General features: G+C 34.5%; 1 protein-coding gene across 3 annotated transcripts in view; it reads left to right on the top strand.

Annotated features, from left to right (window-relative positions):
* Nucleotides 1–7,095: 7,095 nt before the first annotated feature.
* LOC118271795 (MDS1 and EVI1 complex locus protein EVI1-A) overlaps nt 7,096–26,765 on the top strand; it is a 107,892-nt gene continuing 88,222 nt past the window's right edge. For 2 of the 3 annotated variants that reach the window (XM_050693931.1, XM_050693930.1), the window contains exon 1: nt 7,097–7,492. In XM_050693931.1, the coding sequence (XP_050549888.1) occupies nt 7,453–7,492 (40 nt within the window). In that variant the 5' untranslated portion in view covers nt 7,097–7,452. Of the gene's footprint in view, nt 7,493–26,765 lie in introns of all 3 variants that reach the window. The other variant, XM_050693932.1, reaches the window with a different exon arrangement.

Genomic DNA, 26,765 nt, shown 5'->3' with positions numbered 1-26,765 from the left:
TGCCTATAACAGTACTAATTGAGAGAGTAGTACTTAAAACTTGTAACATGTTGTTTTTTAAGTAGGTATAACCATATAGTTTAAACAAGCAGATCTCTAGTAGATTGCGAACATTATTTATTTGCTTGCAGTTATTGATGTCGATTGCACTCGTACAACTTTCCTACGTATCAAGCACACCTCTTACAAGTGAGTTATTAGTTTCTCAAAGCGCATACACGTAGCAACGTCACAACAAGCTAATTAAATGTTAACAAACATCGCCTCTGATGGTCTTGGATGACCTGGATACGAACGGAGGCTGGCGGGCGCGGCGCCGGCGGTGCGGGGTACAAATCGATGTGTTTCCATGGCAACCGCGACGTCTGCCGAGGAGCCTGCGCTCTACTGTCCCTTTCTGTCTCGCCTTGATATCATATCACATGCTGCGTGGAACCGAACTGTCTCAAAAACCGATACTCTGCACGAAAAATTTTACTCTGATCTCCTCAAGTTAGGGTTGAAATTGGCGTACACACAAATGTTTCAGGTGACTTCATGTTCCCAAAAGCACATCTTCGTACGATATAATATAAGGAAGAAACCCTCTCGAGTCGATAAAGTCAAAAACAGGGATCGTGTTCCGGGAAATGCAATCTTCGGGGTACACCATTAGGTATCATCTCGTAGATCCGCGGTGTCGACGTGTTCTAGCTACTTATATCTGCGGTGACACTCAGTGGGTGGCTTAACAAGATATTTGGGGTATGTTCCCAGTCTGTTAACATCTGGCCCCTTTAATTTATGGGAAGGGTAAATTCCTCTTAAGGTGTTGTAATTAATAATTTATTTTTGTTCATGATTGCTTCCGAGGGTTGAATGAGGGATTGGATTTGCGGCTGGTTATCAAATCCGGAATCCGTACAATCAATTTGTTTGATGGTGTTATTTTGTATGAAAGATTTCAATATGTTTTTGTTGAGTTTACACGTGTCGCTGTCGTTGTTTTATGGATATATAAGAATTCACGCGACTTGTTAAGGTAAATCGTATTTTGTTGATTTTCCATCGATACGAAATTGAGGAGGAGAGCGTTGTTTTTCTAAGAATTTTTACGGTTTCTTCTTGTTCTAGTTAGAGATTGAGAAAGTTGAGGAAACGGGTCTTGTGTTTAATACTTATGTTTTTTTTATTAATTTACCAAGTTTAGTTAGTTTCTTGTAGCATTTAGGACGGGAGTCAGTTACAAGGACATGAAAACTTGTACAAAGAACGCAACGTTACGCCTTTTATCCCCGAAGGGGTAGGCAGAGGTGCACGTTACGGCACGTAATGCCACTGTACAATGTACGCCTACTTCTCACTATTCTTGTACAGAGAAATTGAACATAATTTTATTCAGTTTTAAGAGGAACTTCTACGCTATTTCTCAGAAATATTGTTGATGGTTGGAACTAACTGTTTGTTGTATAAACTATTCTAGCCACTAAAGGATATTCTAAAGTTTACTGTTGGTTAACAATTACATAAGATAACATCATTAACTAAATAATCAGTCTTCATAACTTTCACTCGTAAGCAACACTTACTTCGTTCATAAGAAGCGCATATGATATAAGTATTCTATAAATCTATGTACACATTTTCTTACACAAAAAAATTAAAAGCAACCAGACTTCTCAGTTGCTATTGTTACGTTTATCAAACAGATTCTAAACCGTTATTCATTTGAATATGCATAGGCAAATATGGCGTCCACATTAATAAACATTAATCATTCATAAAAAAGACAAAGCAAGACTTTACGTATCTAACTTCGACCTTATGGTATCATTAAAAGGTACGTGGCCGTAGCTTCTAATGACTGGTCAGGGTTGGCCCTAGTTACTACTTGGTTAGTTTTGATGTAGGCCTTCAGTTTACTTCCTATTTTTTAAGTCTTTATGGTTACAGCTGGGGTTAGGTTAGTGTAAGTAAAGTGTTAACTTGTATGGTGTTAATTTATAAGATTTCCCTCATGTGATTGGTGTTTTTGATTTGATGAGAGATTTGGAGATTTGACAAATTGGTTAAGTGAATGTTTTAATAAGGGTGTTCTTTAATTATTGGTGTAATTCTCTAAATCTGACTAATCTGTGGATTTAGATTTTTTTTTCAGATTTAGCGGCTTCTGATATATCAAATATGAGTGTTTATTTTTGCTATAAACCTGCTTATATCCTTTACAACACGAGACAGCCCTGGTGGGCAGTCGTGTGACACGGAACACGCTAATATTTATGTAAATTGCAGAGAATATGATTAGTCCGCGTCGCCTCCCCCGCTGATAATCATATTTACGGCTTCTACCCCCTTCGTCTCCCACTCCGTGCGCCCCCGGTGGGGGGAGGGGGGCGTCCTCGATGTTCTTCAGACTCGTGCCTATCAGGCTTGGAGTTATGGTTTGTGTGCAGGTGGAATTATAGATGTCTGGCGAGATATCCCGGGGACACGCAGCGCTAATGAAAATATTACTTTACACTTGGAGTCGGTTGTTGTGATGTTTGGTTTGTACGATTCTATGAAACTGTTTTACTTTTTTTTGTCATATTGTTATCTAAGTAATAAGTTTTAGTTTAAATAGTGTTATTATGTTTCCTACATATGTTGTTTAAGTAGTATCTATTATGTTTTCTACAAAATAAAATATTTCTTATAATAAAGATTTTGCCAATCAATCAACAGTTTACTAATTATGTCTATAACAATATTTAAAAATGTAATGTTTTGTTTTTGTCACAACCAATTTTTATTTATGTATTCATTTACAGAGAAACAGGAAAAAACTGATAGATCCACAATTATAAGTACCTACGTATCTTTAATTAGGTATTGTAATTTGTCTTATTAATAATTAGGTAATGTAATTCGCAGAGAGTCCTAGGATGAAGCTTGCTTCCAACCGGCCAATCTGAATCTGGAAGGCATAGGGGGAGGTAAAGTTCACAACATGTTACCTGTATTTCCCAACATATACAACATATTTGATAACACGGGAAGTACCGTAAAACATGGCAACTTTACCATATTTTGGAACAAAAATCGAAATATATTTTTAACCATAAGACGCATAGAAACCAAAACTATATATTTAGAATTGTAGTCTATCTGGCTCACTTTACCCTAAACGTCATTATATACAAACGCTTACTTTAGCCGTAGTAAAGAAAAAACAACATAGGTAAAGATACCAAATTTTTGGCAACTTTACCTACGCGCCGTATTCATTGTGTATTGCATATTAAAGAGTTGTTGAGGTACAGAGGGCTTCATCTAGGACCTCTTCGTATTATAATGCAAACAATATGAGGAAATCTATAAAGATAACGGCTACACAGACAGTCGGGAAAGTTGCCACGGGTTTCATCGTAATTTACATACAAATAATTTGTTACGCTCGGGGTTGTCAAAAAATGAGAATTATTTTTATGACATGTATATTTATAAAAAAAATATAAACCTTAAACCTAAAGTAAAAAAAAGCATAAATATCTGACATAAATATTGTTCCCTTTTAAACTAAATTAAGTTCTAAAATTTTAAGTATTTATGTTTAAAATTGTAAAAAAAGGCTACAAAATAATGTTTAATCTTTTGACTTTTTAATTTTTTGACTTCACTATCTCCATAGCTAATTTTAACATTACTTTCGTATACTTTTTATATTGTCTAACTCCGAGTTATCTGCGGTTTTGTTTCATGTGAGCCATTTTGGCTCTAAAACAAAAGGTATTATTAAATACATTATAACTTATCATCCAGGATATTCACTATTATGCTGGGAAATTTAGGTATTCGAAAATGGTTACATACACACAAACAAGAAAAAACATTTATTGCCAACCCTAACTGTAGGTAAAGTTGCCACAAAGCAGGCCGTGGCAACTTTACCTAACCTGTGTCAACATTACCGAAGTGATTATTTATCAATAAATTAAAGAAAAAGCAATTGCTGACATTACAACAGTAATCCCAACTATATTATACATTCAAGATCAAAATTTCACTCACCTGTGACATATAATTAAGGCTCTGTGAGCACAATTTAGGAACTACTAACTTTTAGCACATTTTCACGCACTATACTGTGACGGCCATTACTGGCATAATAGCAGTCTTGCGTCTACGCAAAATATAGTAAATATTTCCTTTTAATGTCTAAAAAATACTACTATTACAAAACAGAATTCTAGTGGGTAGATTTTTAGATAAATGAGTTTATACTGAATACCTATAGTATGGTAAAGTTGCCAAGGGTCCGGTAAAGTTGCCATAGTTTACCGGTATTATGTTCATACATAATCGTCATTATGTGCAGTGACAAATATAGGTATCAGTTTTATATTGACAGAGATAAGATTTCATTAATAATTCATTTCCTGTGTATGTTTTCATGCGTAAGTAAATACGTGTGTCATTTGGAATTACCTAATTAGTTTGATGATAATAATATAATATAATCAATCTTAATTTTTTTTTATGGGATAGGAGGTAAACGAGCTACGGATCACCTCGCAACACCAGAGGAGTCACAGGTGCGTTGCCTCGCCTGAATACGTTGCTTTCTTGAAGGTTTGAAGGTCGTATCGATTCGGAAATACAGCAGCGACAGCTTATTCCACAGTTATACAATATTAAAAACAATTTCGACACTTTTCTTAAAAAAATATAGGAAAAAAAATCATACTAGGTTATATATGATTTTTACATCATTACATTATTTACAAACAAACAGACATACATTAGCTTTTAAAACATTAGTAAGGTTTTTGAAGATACTTTAGAATCAACGGAAATCGAGCTTCAGGTATGCTGCATATCTCCTGAAGGAAGTCACTGATTGATAACAAGTATCGGATGTTCAATGGGGATTACCATGATTAGATAATTAATAGGACAGTAAATAAGATAATACTTATTATAAATGTTACTTTCAATGGCCTTGTGGTTTATAATACGATATCAAAACTACCGATAACATAAACGGATGTCCTTTTATGATCACTGATCACATTTCTTCATTATATTTATTGGTTAAAATACCAATATATCTAAAAAAATATTTTTATAAAGTATCATAAGTATGGAATGGGTTTAACTGATCTATAACTTTTTATTTTATTACTATATAAAACAATGTTAATAATATTATGTAATTAGTAGATTACGTACTTTTGTGGTGCCCAAAAGGGCCCAGTGTTGAAATTAGAACATATTACTGTATTTAAATTGTAGACCACACTGTACACTATGGATGTCTTAAAGTGATTTGATTTGAACTTTTGTTTGCAGTTGTTATCAGGATATGATAGGAAAGTAGTATTTTACTTTAAGTCAAAATATTTATTTCTAATCACTAAACTTATTCCACAAGCACAATGATTAGTACTAAAAAATATTATAGCTCTTTCATTGGTAGTAGTTTGAATAATCAGTTTAAAAATGTGGAAATAAAGAACCTGTTTGAAGCATTAGATCCTTTTAATCGGTTTTTCGGGTTTAATAAAAGAAGTAGAAGTCTGGAGACAATTGTGGGGGAGCCCTGATGTTGATATGATAAATGGTTTGTATTTTCGTAATTATTATCAACATGTAGGACTGATAATGACAATGTAGGTGAGTGTATTAATGTCTTTCAAAGTACCTTCTAACAGCGGCTTTACTCGAGAGTTAGTAGAAATTTTAATAAAGGTAGGTAATGTAAAATTAGGAAAAAAGATTAGATGTCGTTGTTGGAGTTCGAAGACTATCATCACTTGTTAATTTGATCACTGGTTAAATAACAAATCTATGCGACGAAGAGGAACGATGTAATTTTACATTTTTATGAGAACCAACCCCAAAGATGTAACGTTCAGTAACAAACATAGTACCATCTTACATAGACATAGGTCTTATATACAAACTGTACCTATGTATGTGCCTAGAACTTAACTCATGTGTACGATTGCTAGTGTAAGCCTTGCTCGTATGTCTCCAACACTCGCTAGGGATGGGGGATAGAGTGGGACAGTGGGGGATGGGTGGACTCCCCCAACCCCCACTGTCCGACGATAGCTCAGCTCTATAGCTTGAGTCGAACATTCACTAGAATGTCAATATGTTGGCGTAGTACGGCTGTTTATAATAAAATTGGATGTGTTTATCTTGAAGGTCTTTGCGGTACTTTGTTTTTGCTTACGTAGTTTACAACACGATGGCAGCATGTCAATTATGTCCATTTTTTAAATTTATTTGGTAGTTGGAAGAAGGTTTCTTTGTACTCTTGTAAATTATGTATGTAAGAGACTGTAAACAAGGAAGTTTTCAGTACGGAAAAATAAATTTAAAATAGACATAATGTCTCTTCGGCTAGATATAGTACGCTTTATTGGTTACAGGTTCAAATCCCGTATGTTTCAGTTGTACTTTTGTAATTCTTATTTATATAAGTAGAAAAAGATCTTTTGTAGTATCGTTTTGTTGCGCATTCTTTCACTATGTGTGTTTAGTCATTAGCAAAAGTAGGTTGGTAATTACCTACTGATAGTTTTATAATAAAATAAAGATCTTATATTATGAGAGTTGTTATCTCATAATCTTTTCAGGAAAAGTTTTTTATTTGTACAAGCAACCTCATAATATTGCTGTTGCTTACTAGGTACCTAGTCAAAAATGTGTAACAGATGTAAAATAATGTAAAGAAAATGTTGAAAGCCATTGTAAACCCCGACCCCTGTTTACTAAAGTTAGTTTGATTTCATTACATAATGCTCCACCTTGTATTTCGTAATTTCGTGTTACTTGCTAAAGTTTTGACTCTTCCGAGCCTCTCGTTTGTGTACCTACCACCTACTCAAGTTTTGTAATTTCATAGAAATTTACCAAGATTAGTGTATACCTAATTGACCATTGGTGACTCTAATAGTTTCAGTGAAAGTAGTGGGATGGTTAAATAAATATGGAGACAGTGAGGGCTGAGTGAAGCATCGAGCATGAGGCTTGTCGTCATAAAGTGTGTAGGCGTCGTCTGGCGGGCCCCGTGGGTGTTGTCGCGCGGTGGGCTCGCGGCGTGCCGGGTGACAGTTGGTGGTTAGCCGCGGCTCGGGCCGAGACAGCGCGGCCGGTCACTATCGTTTCCCGCGTGAAAATCGCTTTCCCCGCGGTCGCGGTGCGGTAGAGCACGTGAACGCAGTGTCCCGTCGACCGCTCGCGTGATACGCCGCGCTCTTCGCGCCGCAAACCGCACCTTACCCCAAGCATCCTGCAGGAACGGTGACGTACGCTCCCGGCGCCCGCCCGCGCGCCACTGCCGATCCTACCCGAGCGACCGAGCGCGCGCTATTCAACACGTTTTCCCGTACCATTTTAGAAAAACTTTTCCAATTACATTGTGTGTCATCGATCGCTATTTAATTATTGAGGAGAGTGTCCTGTGCTGTCACTGCGGTGGCGATGCGGTCCAAAGCGGTGGCGAGGCGTCTCCACGCGCAAGGTGAGTTTGTATTTTCTTGTTAACTTTCCAAGTCGTCCTCGCTGTCACGCGGAATATATTTAAATGCGTGTCTCGTTTATTATGTTTGTGTGATTATGTACGTACTTACAGTATATAGGCACGAGGATGCGCAGTAGGTATGTACAGATAAGGACAGTGATGCGCTGAGCGCGCGTACCGATTGGTCGGCGCCTCCCCCGCCAGACAAGATAGCGAGGGACATCCTACGCTCAGCGCCACACAATTTCATGCTTTATTTTTGTGCGATAGAGTTTACATTTGCCGCGCGTGGCCTTCGGAGGGATGTTCCCTCCATTGTCATTTGTCATTGGATGAGCACGGAGGCTTTTCATTATTTACTTTTGTTTATATACAGTGGAGTGATACTAATCTTTTGTTTGATATGTTGTATCTTTAGGTATTGTGTTTTAGGTGTTGTTATTATACTTTTATCATAACTATGATAAACTAAATTTATGATTTAGTAAGTACTTATCAAAAATTAATTCTTTTACTTTTGAACAGAAGAAAGTCTAACTATATTGACATTAGCGTCGCAGCGATAAAGGAATTACTCACTATTAGATGCCTAGGTACTTAGGTCTGTAGTGTGGTACCTAGGTACCATGTTGATAGCTAATTGTTAAAGCCAGATGAGTCAGGTGTTGCAGATGTTTACTTGACCACTTTGAAAACTGAAGGTGTTTGGTATTTCTTTTCTAAACTTTAGTTTTTTTACTAAGCATTTAAGACGGTTTTATTTAGTTTGTTTGGTGTAGAAGAAATGTCATGTTTTTTAATAATTGTTTTGTTTATTAAGATACCTGAAATGTATAGTTATTTGTAGATAGAGGTATAAAAAAACTGGAATGTAAAGTTTGTCATAATAAAATAATATTGGTTGAATATTCAATATATCTATTACCTATTAGCTTCCCCCGCGTCGCCGTGGGATAAAAACTATCTATATAAAAACTATATACCAAATTTCATCAAAATCCGTAGTTTTAGTGTGATTGACGGACAAACATCCTTTAAACAAAAAACTTCCACATTTATAATATTAGTGTGATAAGTGTGGTACATGCATGGATGTGCAGTGACCACGAATTGATAGAGAGATTAAAAGAAATCATGGTCTTGGTACATAATACAGGTTTATAAAATGATTGACATGAAAAGTAACCAAGTAAGATTTACAAAAGGAAACTATTTAAGTCTAGACTGTACTATAATTGCGTAGTAAGTCAGACGAATCTAGGTAAGACCTAACAGAATAGAAAAAGAAAAGAAAAAATTCCATATTGACTATTTAACAAGATTATTTTGGGTATAAAATTCGACACCAAAACGACATCCTACACGTAAAATGAAGTGTCTCTGTCTAATAATAATTTATGTAAAATGAAGACATTTACTAAACTACCAAAGTATTCACCTTGAAAGTCAAAGAGAATACAATACAAGGTACAGGGTGCTTGCAATTGTTCAATGTTCAGTATTGTCAACATTGACTTGACGTACACTGAGCAACGTTATCAGTGTATCGAGATAGCTATTTCCCAAACACTGGTTGCACAACCGACAACCGTCCAACCAATCATCAGCCTTTTTACGATTACGCCATAAAGCGAGCGTATAACCTGCGTGTGCGCAGATAGGTGCACACTGCATATTGTAAGTTTCTTATCTATAAAATTTATGTAAATTGAATATGAATATTTTTATCTTAAGGTTTTTATTTGAATCTTACGTAGTTATGTTTTATTTCAGTACACAATTTTTATATTATTTACTACAGATCACTCATTAAATACAATTCAATAATAATACAATTCAAATAAAAGAGAACTTTTGATTAAGAAATAATGAATGAATGGCTCTAAAGTTATTGTACAGACCATTAGACACACAGTACAAAAATATCCAAATGAAGTAAAAAAATAACTTAAATACTTTACGTCTATTGCTACGCCTGCTACGAGACTACTGTCAAAAGAATGTAGCATCGCTACGCAGCTATCTATTTGCTACGAAGATGCTACGAACACAGATAATGCGTAGCATTCGTAAAAGATGAAATATTTATACAACGAGATTGTCTTCGTTGAAATTGATTTAATTTATTCTTGATATGCATATTACTTAAGATCGAAAAGTACAGTAATCCCCGGTTTTTTAATACTGACTGTCTTTTTAATGTAGGCACAATACTATCTTGATAAGTTATAACCGGCTGACAGCATTCTTAAATCAATTCGTATGAAAAACAATATACATCTATCATGTACTAAAAATTACCTAATCATAAACAAAATTACAACAAACAATCCTTTCACCAAAACATCAATTTACACACATACAAATAGTTTACAATAAAAAAGGTTGATACAATAAAAAAACCGTCGAACCGTCGCTTCATAGTTTCAGAGCTGGTTCACATAAAACATATATCTACTGTACGTAGATATGTGTTGTATGTTTGAACATAAAGATTATATTGATATGGCGTTCATATCTGGCCATTTTTATCGTGTCATTAAAAAGGTACGGTTTCGAAACACTATCCGTACCTCGGTTGCACTTTACACGTTTATAACACACGTAAATGTTCAAGATTTATGTTTTACATTTACATATCCATTGAATTTACTTTTTAATTGATACGTTTTATTATTTTATGTTGTTTTTTTATGGTAGACGTAGATTTTAGGGGATAGTTTGACGTTTATATAAATGTCAAACAAACCTCCTGTACTTTGTTATTGTTAAGTTAATTTTGAGTGGTTTTTGAAAAATAGGTTTGATAAGATTATGCATGTGATGAAACTAATGGAAATTATCATCATGGGTGGTAGATAATATAGTCTTAACAAAATCTTTGTGAAATTTTGCTTGATGCTACTTCAGTTAGGGGTAAGGTGATATTATTTTGTCTATTCCTTTGAACACACGCTAATAAAAATAAAGGTTTAACAAGTTAATGCCAACGCGGATTTCCTTCAACAGTTTTCTGTCAGCATCGACATTCTTAAAAGACAATCCAGTTGGTTTTTTGAATCCAATTTCATTTTGTCGCAATCCAATACTTGGATATTTACAATATACGTGTACATTCCTACATAAGGATATATAGGAGCTCGTTCAATATCTGGCCACGTCTTTACGACGATCGTAAACGTGTGCCGAGCCAACGATCTTCACCAAGTGTCGGGAAATTCGATCCCTGACCGTTGCCCTTTTGTGAGAGCGAGTTGATTGCCCAACCCGGCCAATTCGTTTGTATTCGATTCTACAATCGATGCTCTGGATGTACCGATTAACTTTCTCGATTACGATGGCATTCTGAGCTTATTTGAAAGTATTAGTAGTAACAGTAAAATAACTTCATTCGTTTTGTAGACCAATAAGATTTCTCTTCAAAGGACATTATGGAATTGGTCACCGGCCACGATATTGATTATACTTTATTGTTGAGCGTTCATAACGTAATGTCTAGGCTTCCTAAACATAAACTTTGTGCCTAGATTTCTAGAAGTGTGGAATAACACAACAACACACACACAATACGATTGTACTAAGGTAATATTACCTAATGAAGTGTAAATACGCAATCACAAAGGTACGCTAAACAAACTTCCAGGGCTAAGAATCCGCGCCGCGTTCTGGACAATGGCGATATCTTCCATAAATAACCTGAACAATATTCAATAAGCACGACGGTTTATTCCTCCAGGAATAGTAGTCGTAAAGCTCGCAGACATACCTACGGACGGATCCTCGAATCACAATAACGCTGGAGCTCAGCAGAATCCATAATCTTATTTTTGTACCGCACCGCGAAGCGTGAATTTCGCAATTACGAGAGTGTTCGTAAACGCAGAGGAATATCGGCGCAAAGCTTTCTCCTATAAAGGTGAGAATCGCGCGGGGCGACTTTCTCAAAATAAACACTTCTTGTCTGTACACGTGCGAATGTCGACTTTATCTCGGAGACGGAGAGTTAGGCGGCGGGCGCGGCCAGGTGGCGCGTGAAAGCGGACTCTTTGCGATGGCAGGAGGGCAGATTATGCGTCGCAGATGTTGCCGGGCGACATCCATTGTGTTCCCTCCTATAATTTTATCGAAGCTGATTTACGATCGATTGTTCGGCCGGTGGACAGTCGGCGAGGCGTGGTGTGCGTGCGCGCGCGCCGGTGTGCGTGTGCGTGCCTGCGCCCGCTCGTAACTTACCTGCAGATGGTGCTCGGATATGACGAGACCACTCGCCACAAAACGCCCTCGTAAATTAAGAAACGACGTCTTGGACCGTGTTCTTTTAAGCTTTGTTTTATGCATGCACTGTATGACTTACCAACTGGAGCCGCTTTTATGTACATACGAGTAGGTATTATTTATTTTAATAATAGTTTCGCAATTCTTTACGTCCCATTCTACCAATGTCTAAACTTTACTTCGGTAAATAAGTAAGATATGTTGTCTACTCTTCTCAGAACAACAAATACTCTATTCTCTAGTAAAGATATTCATACGTATAGGTAAATCAGATAAAAATTTGACTTTTCAATATTTCAGTCATTTTAATATTGATCATACCAAAGCCTCTATTTTCTAACAGCATTTGGTCCATCAATTACATCAAAATAATCGTCTTAAATAGGCTGTAGATGTAACAAATAGTTCAGCTTTCGTCAGCAGATGTTTACACAAGGCAGGCGGCAGCTAATACCATGATAAAACGCTCTCGATAAAACAACTATTATGTATTTTACCTGTAAATTGTTTTCCGGCACAATTAAGATTGAGTTTCAATACTCAATAACACCGTGTTAAGCTGGAGAGGGTTAGGTCCCAGTGTTAGCGAGTAGCGAATACGTGGAAGTAATTTCTACATATCTTGGTAGTTTATCGTATTTTTTCTTAATAAGATGATGGTAAATTTAGGTTTTAGACTAACAGGAAATCCAAACCGACTTGACTTTAGGACTCTGACATCTTTTCGAGACCCCGAGAATGTGAAGCCATAGTCTCTCATTTGATAATATAATTAATGACTATCATTATTGTAAGCAAATTCAATTTTTAAAATTTACATAACACCTAACCTTTTAGATGAAAGTGTCGAGTTCCTTGTCAAAGTCCTTGTTTGCGAAGCCTTTGGTACTTTTAAGTGAGAAAAAATAAAATGTTTGTCTTGGCTTTACAAGTTACAACTATGTCGTAATGTAATTTTGTTTTGAGTTGAGTAAAAGTTTACTTCTAAACTTTAATTATACTTATAACGTTATGTAGTGCGAAATAATCTTTTTTCTAGCATTTTACTCTGATTCAAAACAGATTTCTTTTAAATAAATTGAGAAGTACATTCTCGCTCACAGTTGCACCCAGCCCTATAAGCGATTTGCGGGTCAAACGTATGTAAAACAAGAAAATTATTAGGGAAAGGCGTTAACTTCAAGTCGTTAACATATTGACAGGCCAGTGTTGCCATAACAAAAATGTTTTGATTTCTTTTTGTTTTGATTCCTTTGCTTTATAATCATTACCTTATTGTGTTGACGGTTTTTATGCTCGACAATTATAGGTTTGATTTCAGGGTTATGTATTTTTTATGTTGTATACAACATACATCAATGTTTTTTAAATATTGTTATGGCAGGAACAACCTTATTGTTGGTTTTGTTCCTCACACCTACTTATTTACGAACAAATGGCTTAAGAAAAGGATTAATAGTACTTATGTTTTAAATACATTCCCGAAGAGAACATTAACAGCACTAAATACTGTACAAATATCAAATTACTGATTCTTTCTACAATAATAAATTGAAACTGTACCGACTTTATAAATGGCTATTCCAGAATATTATTTTGTTTAAAAGTATTTCTTGCATGTACCAGATATCTCCACCAAACACCAGTGCCTGATCTCTGTCGAGAGTATCTAGCCAATTGTATGTAATCATGAAGAAATGAATTATACTTTTGTCTAATCTTAAAAACCTTTCCTTGCAATTTATCATACACAGTTCAATTATGATACACTGGAAAATCTTCATCTCAGTCACAATACACAAGAATCAAAATCACTACAAAAAAAAAAAACTAAATAATTTATCACAACCTCTTCAAGATAAATATTAGCATAAACAAACTGGTGTGGAGAAATGTGGGCGAAGGCGAGTTATAATTAAACTACAGTCGTGGAATGAGGTCGGCAGCGACAGGGCTTCGCTTTGTAGAGCAACCTTTCAATTACGACCCGAGGGAAATGTATTCCGGACCCTGTGCCACGGAAAAACTAAAGAAATAGTTGCTCCTCTTAATATTACATGTAATTTTTTCCACGCGTAGGTATTTGTTTTTATGTAAATGTTGTTTTGTTTATTGAAGAAAAATGGCAAAACGTTTTATGTGTAGCGTTTGTTATTACTATCCTGGATATAAAACAATCAATACATATTCGTTGTGTAATTAGTATGAGATATTTTTTAGGTACAAGGTTTAATATTGAATAGATGAATTTCAGGTGCACAGAGCCTTTTGTTAAGGGAGAAAATCATCCAGTGACATACCCTCTTTAGGCGAGGTGGCGAGGCGAGAATCTGTCAGAATCTTACTGACTAAAATCCACCCCGTTCCTACTTCTACTTTTCGAGCCGGAGCCCCGGTAACTTACTAGGCAGGTGTAACAAGCCTATGACTATAAATCTACAGAAGTTAATGTTCATATTGTAAGTTAATGATTGCGTCACCAGCAGACTGACAGAGTCACGCAGTGTGATCACAATAAAGCATTAATTTTTACTTATTACTTGACTTTTATCTGCTCACCGTCTGCTGATATCCATTACTTACGATATTGATAACTTCAATTTTAATTTTCTTTATTACGATTGATGGTTTTTGATGTGTAATGGTTCTGTAGGTGATATGTAAGGAAACAGTGTTTTAATTTTGCGATTTCTACGGCGAATTAACAAAATGTTTTTTTTTTTTATTTATTTTAATAGAGAAGCTTAAGCGATAAGTGATTTGAGTGATAAATCAGTAGATAAGTTCTAAAATTTGTAAATATTCTAGATTTTTAATAAGGGTTTTAGTTTTTGAAATAAAATAAATTGTTAGTAATTAATTATTTTGCGATTATTATCCAAATATTTAACTATAGATTTTGGAACACTTTTTTCATAAAATTTTGACACATTTAGCTTATTTCTTTCTGTGACGTTTGAAATGTACAGAATAAGTTAATTAACAATTTAATCATGTGGAATGGAACTCTGATTCTTTAACTACTACTTTTAATAGGCAAAGACAATGCTAATAACTAATGCAGACCAGACCGTAAACTAGTATCAGACATTCTTTTGATATCTTAATTAAATCGATATGACATCTTGCGACATGCGGCTGGCTATTAGCAAAGTAAAGATAAAAATGTATAGTACCTACGTATTAATAAGACAATGGAAGATAATTTTGAAACATGTATGTGTATACAGCACATATTTGTTTTAGTGAGATGTTTAAATGAAACTTGTTTAACACAAAAAATCAGTCTTGGTTTTTTCACAGAGAACAAGCCTTTATTTCCCTGAAGATTAGGTAGAGTTGCATAATATTAAATATAAAATCCAATCGTCACCTATTATCACATGTCTGCCGGACACAATTCCAGACTCAGTGCTATTACGAAAAAAAAAGATTTGTCCGGCGCACGAATTAAACCAGAAACTTTTTGCTTAACAGCTACAATTCTATTTCAGTTCTGGTACAACAAGATTATTCAGAAAAATCTGACGAGAATTGTTCAAGAACTCTTATATTCATCAAGAATCATATGACACAGCAGCTATGACTACGACCACACTTCATATACACACATACATACGTAAGCACATATAAAGATGTGAGTTTTCCGATAAGAAGGGTGATCTCAGCCAGATGCACTTATCTCTGAGTCATTGAGTGTTTCATGCAACCAGCATCCGAGTGATATGCATCATGATGTACTTATACCTAAGTATATTCACATTGACGTAAGCTTATGGTTCTTTGTACATCCGCCTCTGCTGACTAAAGGCCTCTTCTTACTCCGAAAAGGATTGAGCATTAATCACCAAGCTTGCTCAATGCGGGTTGGCGATTTGCAACTTATAATAAAATTATGAATCTGGGCATGAGCCCCAGAATACATTTCTTTTTAATAGTATGAAATAACTCCTGAGCTATAAAGCCCAGAGATGTTTTTCTTCACTATTTGTTAGGTTTGGCGTCTAAATAATATTAGAAATTACATATAACTCAGGAAAAATCACATTGGTACTGCCGTGGGTAGGTTATAAACCCACGCCCTCAAATCATGATCAACAAAAATCGAACAAAACCGAACCAAAATACAACAATATCACCTGCACCTGCTCTTTTATCAATTACGTGTAAAATACCAGGATATAAAAAAGGATTTAGTGACTTCAATTTCAAAAATTCACCTATCATCATATAAAATTCATTAAAGGATTTTCAGTTCAAATTATATCATCGCAAGGTTTGTTTTTGTTTAGTAAAGAGAGATAAGATACTCGGTAACATTATTAAGTGATATCACGATGGCATCAAATTATGCGTATCTATCTGATATACTTATTTAAAGTAACAAAGATATGATAAGGTTATATATCTCGCGGGGATTCTCCATTAATGTCCCGGCAATGATATATATGATATATAATGATATATATGGTAAGGTGATGACGTAATGAGTAGGTAGATACATATTTAGATTGATAATGCTCTGTCTCTATCTTCGACATTACAAAAATACTTACGGTATTTGTTGCTATGAGTTTAAGCAGATATAATGTCTTACCTAATTTTGAAAGCATACAGTAGTTGGTTGAAGAATTATTCTTACAAAATATCTAAGTATCCACGAATAGTACTACAGTTGTCATAGAACTATAACCTTCCCTAGTATAGATCTAACTTTGTGAGACCAAATCTAGGTATTTAAGATATATTTCATTATTTAATTATGAATAAAGTTTATTTTTATTTTATTATTTGTTATTGTAGTGAAAGCCTGAAAACAATGTTATCTCCATTTCCAAAATAGAGTACGACAATGCTACCCAAACATTGAATCAGAGACCTTGACATCTAATGCTCCTAATGGGGGTTCGATTCCCGGGGCGTGATGGTCCATACGCATTGATTGCCAAGTATTGCCAACGTCTCTACTTGCTCAAGGGTAAGGTTATAGTTATTGTTATGCAGTTAATGGCAATACGGAAGGAATATTTGCTATTCCTTCAAGGCAATGCACGAAATGTATTGGATAAAGATTAAGTAATGTTTGCTTGTAAGAGCTTTTGTTCCATTGTCTAAATTGACTTGGTGACGCATGAACAACTGACTTCCCCTCCAAGGTTAATCTCAGATTTACATCAACACATCAACAGCCTATACGTGACCACTGCTGACCAAAGGCTTCGGTCATGGAGAAGGATTTGAGCGTTAATGACCACGCTTGTTGAATGCGGGTTGGCGATTTCAAACTTATTAATTAGTAATTATAAATCCAGGTTGGTTTCCTTACGAAGTTTTCCTTCACCGTTAGCCAGTGGTGTCAAAATATGCTTAGAAAGTACATATAACTTGGAAAAAGCCACCCTGGTGGGTTTGTAACTCCGGAACATCAAGATTTTCAGCCAGATATGAAATGCCAGTCTCGTTAAACTTCCTTTCAAAATATTATCGTGTAAAAGTTGAATTCACAGAAATAAATATCATTTAACAACTTCTACAAGCATTTTTTTTAAAGTATGACATGATATACTTTGCTTAATTACAGGACAAACGTCTTTAGTGCTTTTTATTATACAATTTGAGAATAGCAGAAACCCGAGACCCTATGATCGGCAGTCGCCGCCCCATTCAACTCCGACAAAGCTATTATAATAAGACTAAAGTTGCGAGGAAAGTGCACATTAGCAAGCTTCGACATACCATTCCAAAATTCGGCTTTCATGATAAGTATTACTAAATAAAAACTAATGAAATAGCTGAATAAAAAGAAGGGGAAATGACCTTAATAGAAAAGGGTCTTATCAGCCCATAAAGAAACACGTCCCGCCCATAAACATTACTTATAATTACATCTGTGACCGCAACTATAAGTACACTAGATACATACATATAACTGTAGAAATGAAATGATTATAAACTTTTGCGGTGCCCAAAAGGGTCCCTAGTTGGGACATATTACTGTAAATTTAAATAAAATTGTAGACCACACTGTAAATTATAGATGCATTAAAGAGATTTTATTTGATTTGAAATATATGTATATCAGTCAATCTCAAATTCAACTCTTTCCATCGATATATAACCCAACAATGTGGTTAGACTTTTTATTTGTCTATCTGTATATTTGTGCACGCATCACTTTAAAACTACTGATCCGATGCGAATGCGGTTTTTATAGATATATTTGTTAACTAGCTTTTGCCCGCGACTTCGTTCGCGTGGAATAGTGACTTCCGGCAAATTTTTGGTTTTAACCACATAGTTCCCGATCTCGCGGGATCTTTTCAAAAATGAGATGTGGAAGACATTCCAGGGAACTCTTCAAAAATCAACATAATGAGCTCTGCGTTTGAATTTAATAGATGTTTACTCACTTAGGGCAAAAAATAATTTAAAAACGGACTTAAACTAACTTAAAACTGAAGAAAGCTACAAATTACGAATTTATAACAATTAAAAAAGAAACTATATTACAACATATCCTCTATGCTATAATAACCAAGCTTAAACAAAATAATTTAAAAGAAACGACTTAAATCTAATCTACTTAATTAAAAAAAAATTAGACTTACAATTTTATTAAAAAAACTAACTACAGTAACTACTAATAGTCGATATCAAACTAAACCTACGTTAAATAGTTTAACCAAAAAACCAGGAAAACCCAACAAATAAACTTATTAATTGACAAATACAACGAAACCAATTTAGAATATACGAAACAGCAGGACCACTACAGACAAATAATCATACGACTGATAATACACTTTTTCTACGATAGTACCGAAGCGCTCGGCCGAAACCCAACCAAATGAATGTAACGAAACCATAGCGCGATCTATTTCGATCCCAACGCCATCTATCGAGGATAAAGACAACTTGGATTACAGTAGAACTCCAATTATCCGAACTCCGACTATCCGAATCACAAAAATTGTCAAAAAAGTCTAAGTGCGCTATTATTCTCCCCCCCGCGAAGCCAGTGTTTGTCAAGTCTTGACTTGTCTTAACTTGCCGTTGTGCCTACGCTGACTTCCCCCGCAATTTAATTCAATAAAAAAATAGTGCAATATCAAAACGTAGCTTTTATTCTCTTCAATGGCAATTTTTTTGAAAAAATCCGATTATCCGAATATTTGATTATCCGAATGGGTCCCGGTCCCCATTAATTCGGATAATTGGAGTTCTACTGTATTTATTTATACTCCGTTCGGGCATTTTCTTTGTACTAAAAGTTTAATTATATTGATATTATTTTTTTCATACCTTTTTACTATTTATTTACTTTTTTTCGATGAATCTTCTATACATAGTATAAAACAAAGTCGCCCATTTTGTCTGTAGTCCCTTCGTATGCATAAAACTTTAAAACTACGCAACGGATTTTGATGCGGTTTTCACTAATAGAAAGAGTATTTTCTCCGACAGGTTTTTATATATAATTGAAATACATTGAAACTATATTAGCTGAGTTATAGCGATTTATGTCCAAGAAGTCAGAAAAAAATCTAATTGAAGATTGCATTTGTGCGTGCGCCGCTTATACCGTTGGATACAAGTAAGAACAATGTATAGCAAAAACATTGGTCTTTATTAGTTCTACAAAAAAGTCCGCGATGACATATATCCAGCTTTTTTATTTAAGTCACAAAAACTACTTTTCTGTATTAAAAAAACATTTAATTCGTTGGGTGATGTTTAACTGGTGATATAACCAATAATACATATATCCTTATCATAATAAGTAAGTTCATCATCACGAGCATTTAATTTAGATTATTTTTGCAGTTTACAGTGTGTTATTTAGACATATAGTTTAGGAGATATCACGATATTAGTATTGCGGCACGGTATGGGCCGGCCGCGGCGGCGGGGCAGCGTCCCTATAAATAATATTAAAAAGTAGGTACTACGACTTTGATCTATACATATAAGACAAAAAAAATCTGTACATTACTTAAATATTTTTTCCAAAAACTGATAGGGGGGGCGATCAAAGAAGAGTCACAGAAACCAAAAAACATTTTAATATTTTAAACGCGGTTAAGGGAAAGAGAAGTTATTGTGAATTGAAAATTAGTATCCAATATGTGTTGGTGCGTTGACTGTATTTGTCGAAGTAGCGGGATACACGCAAACGAAGTTGCGCGGGTCAGCTAGTTAAAACAATAACATGAACCGAAGTCGTGTAACGATCGACATAGAATTATCTATACTCCGTTAGAGCATTTTCTTTGTACTAAATGTTTTATTATATTGATATTATTTTTTTCATACCTTTTTACTATTTATTTACTTTTTTTCGATAAATTAAAACAATAACATGAACCGAAGTCGTGTAACGATCGACATAGAATTATTTATAAATAATTTATTTCTTATTTTTATTTTTTGATTTTTGAAATAAAAATATATCTATGTCCTTTCTAAGGTTCTAAACTATATCTGTACCAAATTTCAACCAAATCCGTCAAATAGTTGCGGAGATTAATGGTATAAGCATAGAATGTTCGACGTGATTCTTTAATTTGACATAACTTTTTTATTTATGAACCGATTGACATGAAACAAACACTAAATGTAAATTTAAGCATCCCACAATATATTCGTGAAAACCGCATCCAACTCGGATCAGCCGTTTCTGAGATTAGCGCGCACAGACGAACAGACAAACAGACAAACAGACAAACAGACAAACAGACAAACAGACAAAAAAAAAGTTAATTACATTTTTGGGTTCGACATCGACATAACAATAACCCCTGCTATTTTTTTTATTTTTATTTTCAATGTACAGACAGCACTTTTCTACGATTTTATTATATGTATAGATTTGACGAGGAACTCGACTACTTCCAAGCCATGCTAGAGGCTCATATTAATTAACACTAATCCGCTACACACAACGCGGCGACAATCGCGCTGCTACTGGTTAAATTAGTATGTCTCACGAAAGTTATAATATAAACAACATTTTAATATTCGCAAAAAGGTAATTCTTATAGACTCTGATCGTGATTTAGTGTGATTATTATAAATGATTGTAGGTAAGGGTGATTGTCCAGTGCGCGCGATGCGATGCTATCTGCTTCCGAGCGTCGCGCCGCCATCATTATCATAACGTCCTTGGGGCACGAAACTTATTATTAAAGGCAGTTGGACTGTGATCCATCAGTTTTTCTTTATAGTATCCTTGTGGTCATGAAAGTGGGTAATTTCTGTAATTTCTATCTGTCTAGCTATATTTATTGTTGTAATTAAACTTATATTACAAGTTATTGTACCTACAGACATTTTTCATAATCAGTTCCTTTGTTATCATGGTGAATGTAATAGTCTTAAAGTATAAGAAATTCAAATTAAACGTTATGATGTGATATGATAAACATCTATAGTTATTTATTGTGTAAGTCCTTTATAATAAACTGGAAATACTGTCGCAATGACTCTTGTTATTAGCTAAATACTGCATCTAATACTGTAATTATTTTCTGAAAACGCAGATCAGTCTCTTAAGATTCTGTAGGCTAGAGTTGTCATGAAGGACTTGTTTCACAATGTCTGGATAGCCGCTATGTAGCAGATAACTTTTAAGAACGTAATTTGTATGTTCTATCTGTCACATAAGTTTACGGAAACTTATATGAAGGTGGTGAAACTGACGCTTAGTCTAGTCTAAATGGATTTATTCAGTGATAAGTAGTTCAGAAAACTATCATGAAAACTTGTGTCGCAATCCCAGTAGATGTCGCTATCAGTGATGGATGATCTCAGGCGACAGGTCGCAAGTTCGATTACCGGGTCGCTCCCATTGTCCGCGTGACGGATCGAGCGCTAGTTAGATATACTGTCACTAACACATATCTACGAGAGAGAGATCATTAATTATATTGAACTTGATTCAGTTGTAACTTGAAAAGGAAATTATTGCCTCATCCCAGTGTGACAATATTAGACAATGTTTACTTACGAGTAGTTTATGCCTAAAACTATAGTTACTAATTTGAGATTAGATCACGGAAAGATTACAGCACAATATTTACTCATCATATTAGTTGCAATATATTACCCACTAATGATTATTATAGGTCTTCCCCAATGGTTTCACGGGGCAGAAAAGTTCTCGAAAGCCATCTACCGACTAGTATCGGCCGTCACAGTATAGTATGTGCCCCCACAGGGTGGAAAGACAATACATACTATAGTAGTCTTTCAAACAATCTAATAAACTGAAATCTAAAGAAAATAAAAAGACCAATTTAAATTGACCATCCGTGACTACACTATCTCTGTGCTACGCCGCTACGGTGCTACGCGCGTAGCAAGAATTCCGTAGCAAAGAGATAACTGTTTAGTATTAATAGATCGTATGGCGTAGCATGTACGGAAGCTATTGTTAACACTGATTGGTTGTGGTTCACTTCGTTAACAAATGGCGGTCGTTGCCAATGTATTTGCGGCTGTCATATGCTTTTACTGGAAAGATCAATGTCTAGTGACTCTAGTTTATTAATACTTTGCCTTGGCATAAACTTGTGTGTTTTAGTATACAAACTATCAGTACTGTGCCTTTTTTGTGACTGAAGATTGATATTCTCTCGTTCCTTGTCTTCTTTGTTGATTTTGCACTTGTGATCTGTCTTTAAAACATTGTTATTACTGTCTGGTGTGGTATTATTGGCCAATGTGTATAAACCATGAGTGAAAATGACATTATTGTAGAAAAACTAAAGTTATTTTTCTTTTCATTATTACAAACGATATTTTTTTTACATTGACAATAAGTAGCATAGACACCACAATAAAACAAAATCGAATTACCATATACACTTTAATCGAACAAACCCTCAGAAATATCTCACTATACAAACGAAATTTTTTTTACATTGACAATAAGTAGCATAGACACCACAATAAAACAAAATCGAATTACCATATACACTTTAATCGAACAAACCCTCAGAAATATCTCACTATACACACACACAACACTCACACACACACTCACATTATATTTAAAAACAGTTTTAATTCGACAGTTTCATCGCTAGTCATAATAAAATAAAAATACAACAGTTTGACACTGAGACAAAACAAAAGCTGTTTATAATAATGAGCACGTTCCATTATTAAGTGGTGGCATTGTGTATTGTTCGTTATTGCTATTTAGTTTTAACATTAACATTACGAATATGACACTTGAAATGATAGATAAAGTTTCGGGCGCCATTAGAATAAACGCATAGATGCTTAGCTTCTGAGAAACTATCATGAGGGTTACTTTTTAAGTTTATAGAGCTGTTGATTTATTGGTTGAGTATATTTCTTAGAAGTATGGAAGTTTGGAAGCAGTTTTGATCAAACGGCCAAGGTCCTCCATGATCATTCTAAAACATGAATATATTTTTTTTATAGAAATATTTATACGACTTTCAGTGTTTTACACTTTTGTAACTATCGTTCTCGAAATTGTTTGTTTTATTGTATGTACTGTAATTTTTAATTACACTAAAAGTCTTTTAGTAAAAAACTTGACAATTATAATATACTTAAAACGCAATTAAAACACAGATGAGTAATTAGCTACATTAACTAACCCAATCCACGTTAAAACAAAGCGTGGCAACTTCCCATAAAAAGATCTGCGTAAACAAAATTAGATGAACGATAAAGGATTTGGTAGCACACGTCGCCGTCGATACGATTAGGTTTAATTAGGTTAAAATTTAATTGGCCACGCATACCCGAGCGCTGGATTTTTGTGCCGCAAGCATTATGCACTAATGAGAACACATGATATTTTACGAGGTCGCTAATGGAGGCTAAGGCGTGGTATTCACTGGCTTATAGTTCTGATAATATTGTTAAATTGTAAAGTATTGATATTATTTGATGTTCCATGATCTTTGTTACGTGTAGTTTCTTTGATATTTTATCTTAGTTTTATCTTAGTTTTACGCAGGTATAATATTATTCAATTTTGAGCAAATTCTAAAATCTGACACCCATATTGCAACACTGTCTTTCAGGTAGTCAGTAAAGCCATAAAGAAGAATGAACAAGAAACGTCATCCTTAAATATTCGTCAAATTATTAGTCTAGAAGAGGTGAATCTTAAGACAAACTAGTAACTTAGTGAAAACATAAAACCGTATACAGAAAAATCAAATTCTTACTTTAAATGAAAATACACTTCATAATGTTCTGTGTGTTCACAGCTTTACAGTGTAAATTGTAGGTAAACTGAGAGCGATTCAGAAGAGGTTTTAATACATGTAGTCTTACAAAATAGGTCAGGAGTAGACGACTGAATGAAAACTTGTGAATGGCGGCCTTTTCTGAATAATAGTTGCAGTTTTCTTACTGCTTGCTTTCTGTCAATTTAAACTTTTGAGTATGTTCTTTTGAGAAATACATTTGTAGTGTTTTTATAAATTGTATTTTATATCTTTTGGATGGTCGAGTAACTTGGGTATTTTAAGTTGGCTAAAGTATTGCTGACTATTTTCGGTTTCCGTTATCATTCATAACGAAAGTTTGGTTAAATGTATATGTTGTGTGGTTCCTATTATATGATACTAGCATTATTTTACAATCAAATCTTCATGAAATGATAACAATATGTAACATATTTTAAATCTCTGCTTAAGCCATTGAGTGTGGAAGACGTGATGAGCATAATACACATTCAGTATGTTTATGTTAGACTTGTTAAAGAGACTAATGGAAGTAGCAGGAAGTATAAGTAGGTATATTTATTTCATTCAAATTGCTTGAATATTTAAGTAAATTTTCCTTATTTGTCACGTTGTATGAATAGGAAATGAGAAGCCACCCCTTTCTATGAATACACTTAATTTTAACTTACGTTACTTAAAAATTTAATTCACAAAGGTTTTATTTCCTAGAATTTGATACTTGTCAGCGGCAGTACCTCGTGCTTTTACTACGTAACTACTGTACTTTTTAACCGACTTTAAAAAACTACTAGTTTTATAGATTTCCTAAAAGTTCCTGATTATATTCATGGATATCTATATGTAGATGAATATGAGCCTCTAGCATGGCTTGAAACTAGTCGAGTTCCTCGTCAAAACAGTACGTGAGTAAGCCGATAACATAATAATTAATATGTAGATCTGTCGATTAATAGCCGTTTCAGAGGTTATGAGTTTCCAGTCTCACTAAGCGATTTAATCCAAAACTTAATGTAACTAAACTTAAAATATCTTTATAACAACGTTCACCAACAGAAGCAATCAGAATATTACAAACGGGACACAAAAACTTTAACACACAATCAAAAACAAAATCGAACATTCTAGAACACCATCTATCATGTGCCCACAAACCGACCAATCGGAATATCTCGCGACCACTTACACACATACCCCTTCTATTTACATATTAATCTCGGCGTAGGCGGCCCATCGTAAACGTTTAATTGGTGATAAAGGCGAGTAATTGGTCGCGGCTATCGATCGATCGGTAATGAATCTGAATTACTCTGTTACTGCCTAACGATCTATGCGATATCTCTTATCTTTTGTTCGAAGCTTATGTAAGGTTTTAGTCGCTGGTTGAAGGAGAGGTTTTCATATTTTGTGTGTACAGAACACACAATTTGCTGATGTGTTTGGTTTCTTCCTTTCTTTTGCACTTCGTAAGTAAACTAAATGAAAATACACACACAGACACATATACATTTATAACGCTTACATATTTGTCGTCCGTATCATTACATGAATTTATTTATTTTACAATACATTATTTTATCTAAATCATGCGTTTTCTAATTAAAAATGTGTTTGACAAATCTAAATTGATATCATTATATCAAATCATAATAATTATTGTGTGTTGTGGAGTGACATGCTTTTGCAACGTTTTTATAGTGACCTAAAAGCCAAAAATATTAGCATTTAAGCGAAAACTATCTTTCCTACATACATATATAACCTCACGCCTGTCTCCGATGAGGATAGCCAGAGACCATGGAACGCCAATTGATACGAATCTGATATACTTCTTTCGCTTTATCTACAGTCATCATCTTTCATTTCAAACAAGTACGAATCACAAAACACAGTAACACAGGACATAACACTAAGATACGTCACAAAAAAATGTCAAGCCGCTTGAAAATGTAGCCACAAAAAGCGCTTTAACTGCTGCCGTTAACATTCTGAGTACGTCCACATTATAAATAGGTTAAGTATTTTTGATAATAAGAGGTTATATCGTTATAAATGCTTATTAAGGCTGCGTAGGGCAAAGTCACGTCAATTAGTCGTAATCTGACTTCGTGACTCGTGACTTATGAGTAGACGATCTTCAGGCGTGGCCATTTCACGATTTGGATCAACGAAAATCGGGCCACAATAAATATGATCACGATTATGTTTTTCGTTAATCGTTTGTGGTTTAATGGCGTATATTTGTCAGCGGCCAATGACCTTGTCGTTGACGTCAATTTTACTAATTAAAGTTTAGGGCTATATTAAACTTTGTCAGTGACCATTTTGCTGGATCTAGTATTGGTAGTGAACATCTAGTATATATAGGTAATAATATTACGTTCAATAAATCATTCATTTGTAAATTTATATTTTGGTATTTATTATTTTGTGATTGATATAAAAGGGGATAATTCTGTAAATTCATTTACTAGAAGAACATAAAAATGTCTGCCGTGTTAGCTATCATATGCAATTATAAATACGGCATTTAACATAATGTACTAAATATTGCAAGACTGGCAGTAAAAGGCCGCTTTGAAATATGTGTAATGCAAAACTAAGTAGAAACATATATGTATAAACTAAGTATACAGTGAAATATAATTATCTATATATTAATACGTGATGCAAAAACTTTGGACCCCTTTTTACGAAAATTTCGCGGACGTAGGAGCATAAAATTTGGTACACTTATAGTTTATGTGTAGGAGAAGTGGAGAACG

Source organism: Spodoptera frugiperda, chromosome 5 (assembly GCF_023101765.2).
Source record: "Spodoptera frugiperda isolate SF20-4 chromosome 5, AGI-APGP_CSIRO_Sfru_2.0, whole genome shotgun sequence".
Lineage (NCBI taxonomy): Eukaryota > Metazoa > Arthropoda > Insecta > Lepidoptera > Noctuidae > Spodoptera > Spodoptera frugiperda.
The sequence above is the reverse complement of the archived record's forward strand: the minus strand, read 5'-3'. Positions and strand labels throughout refer to the sequence as shown.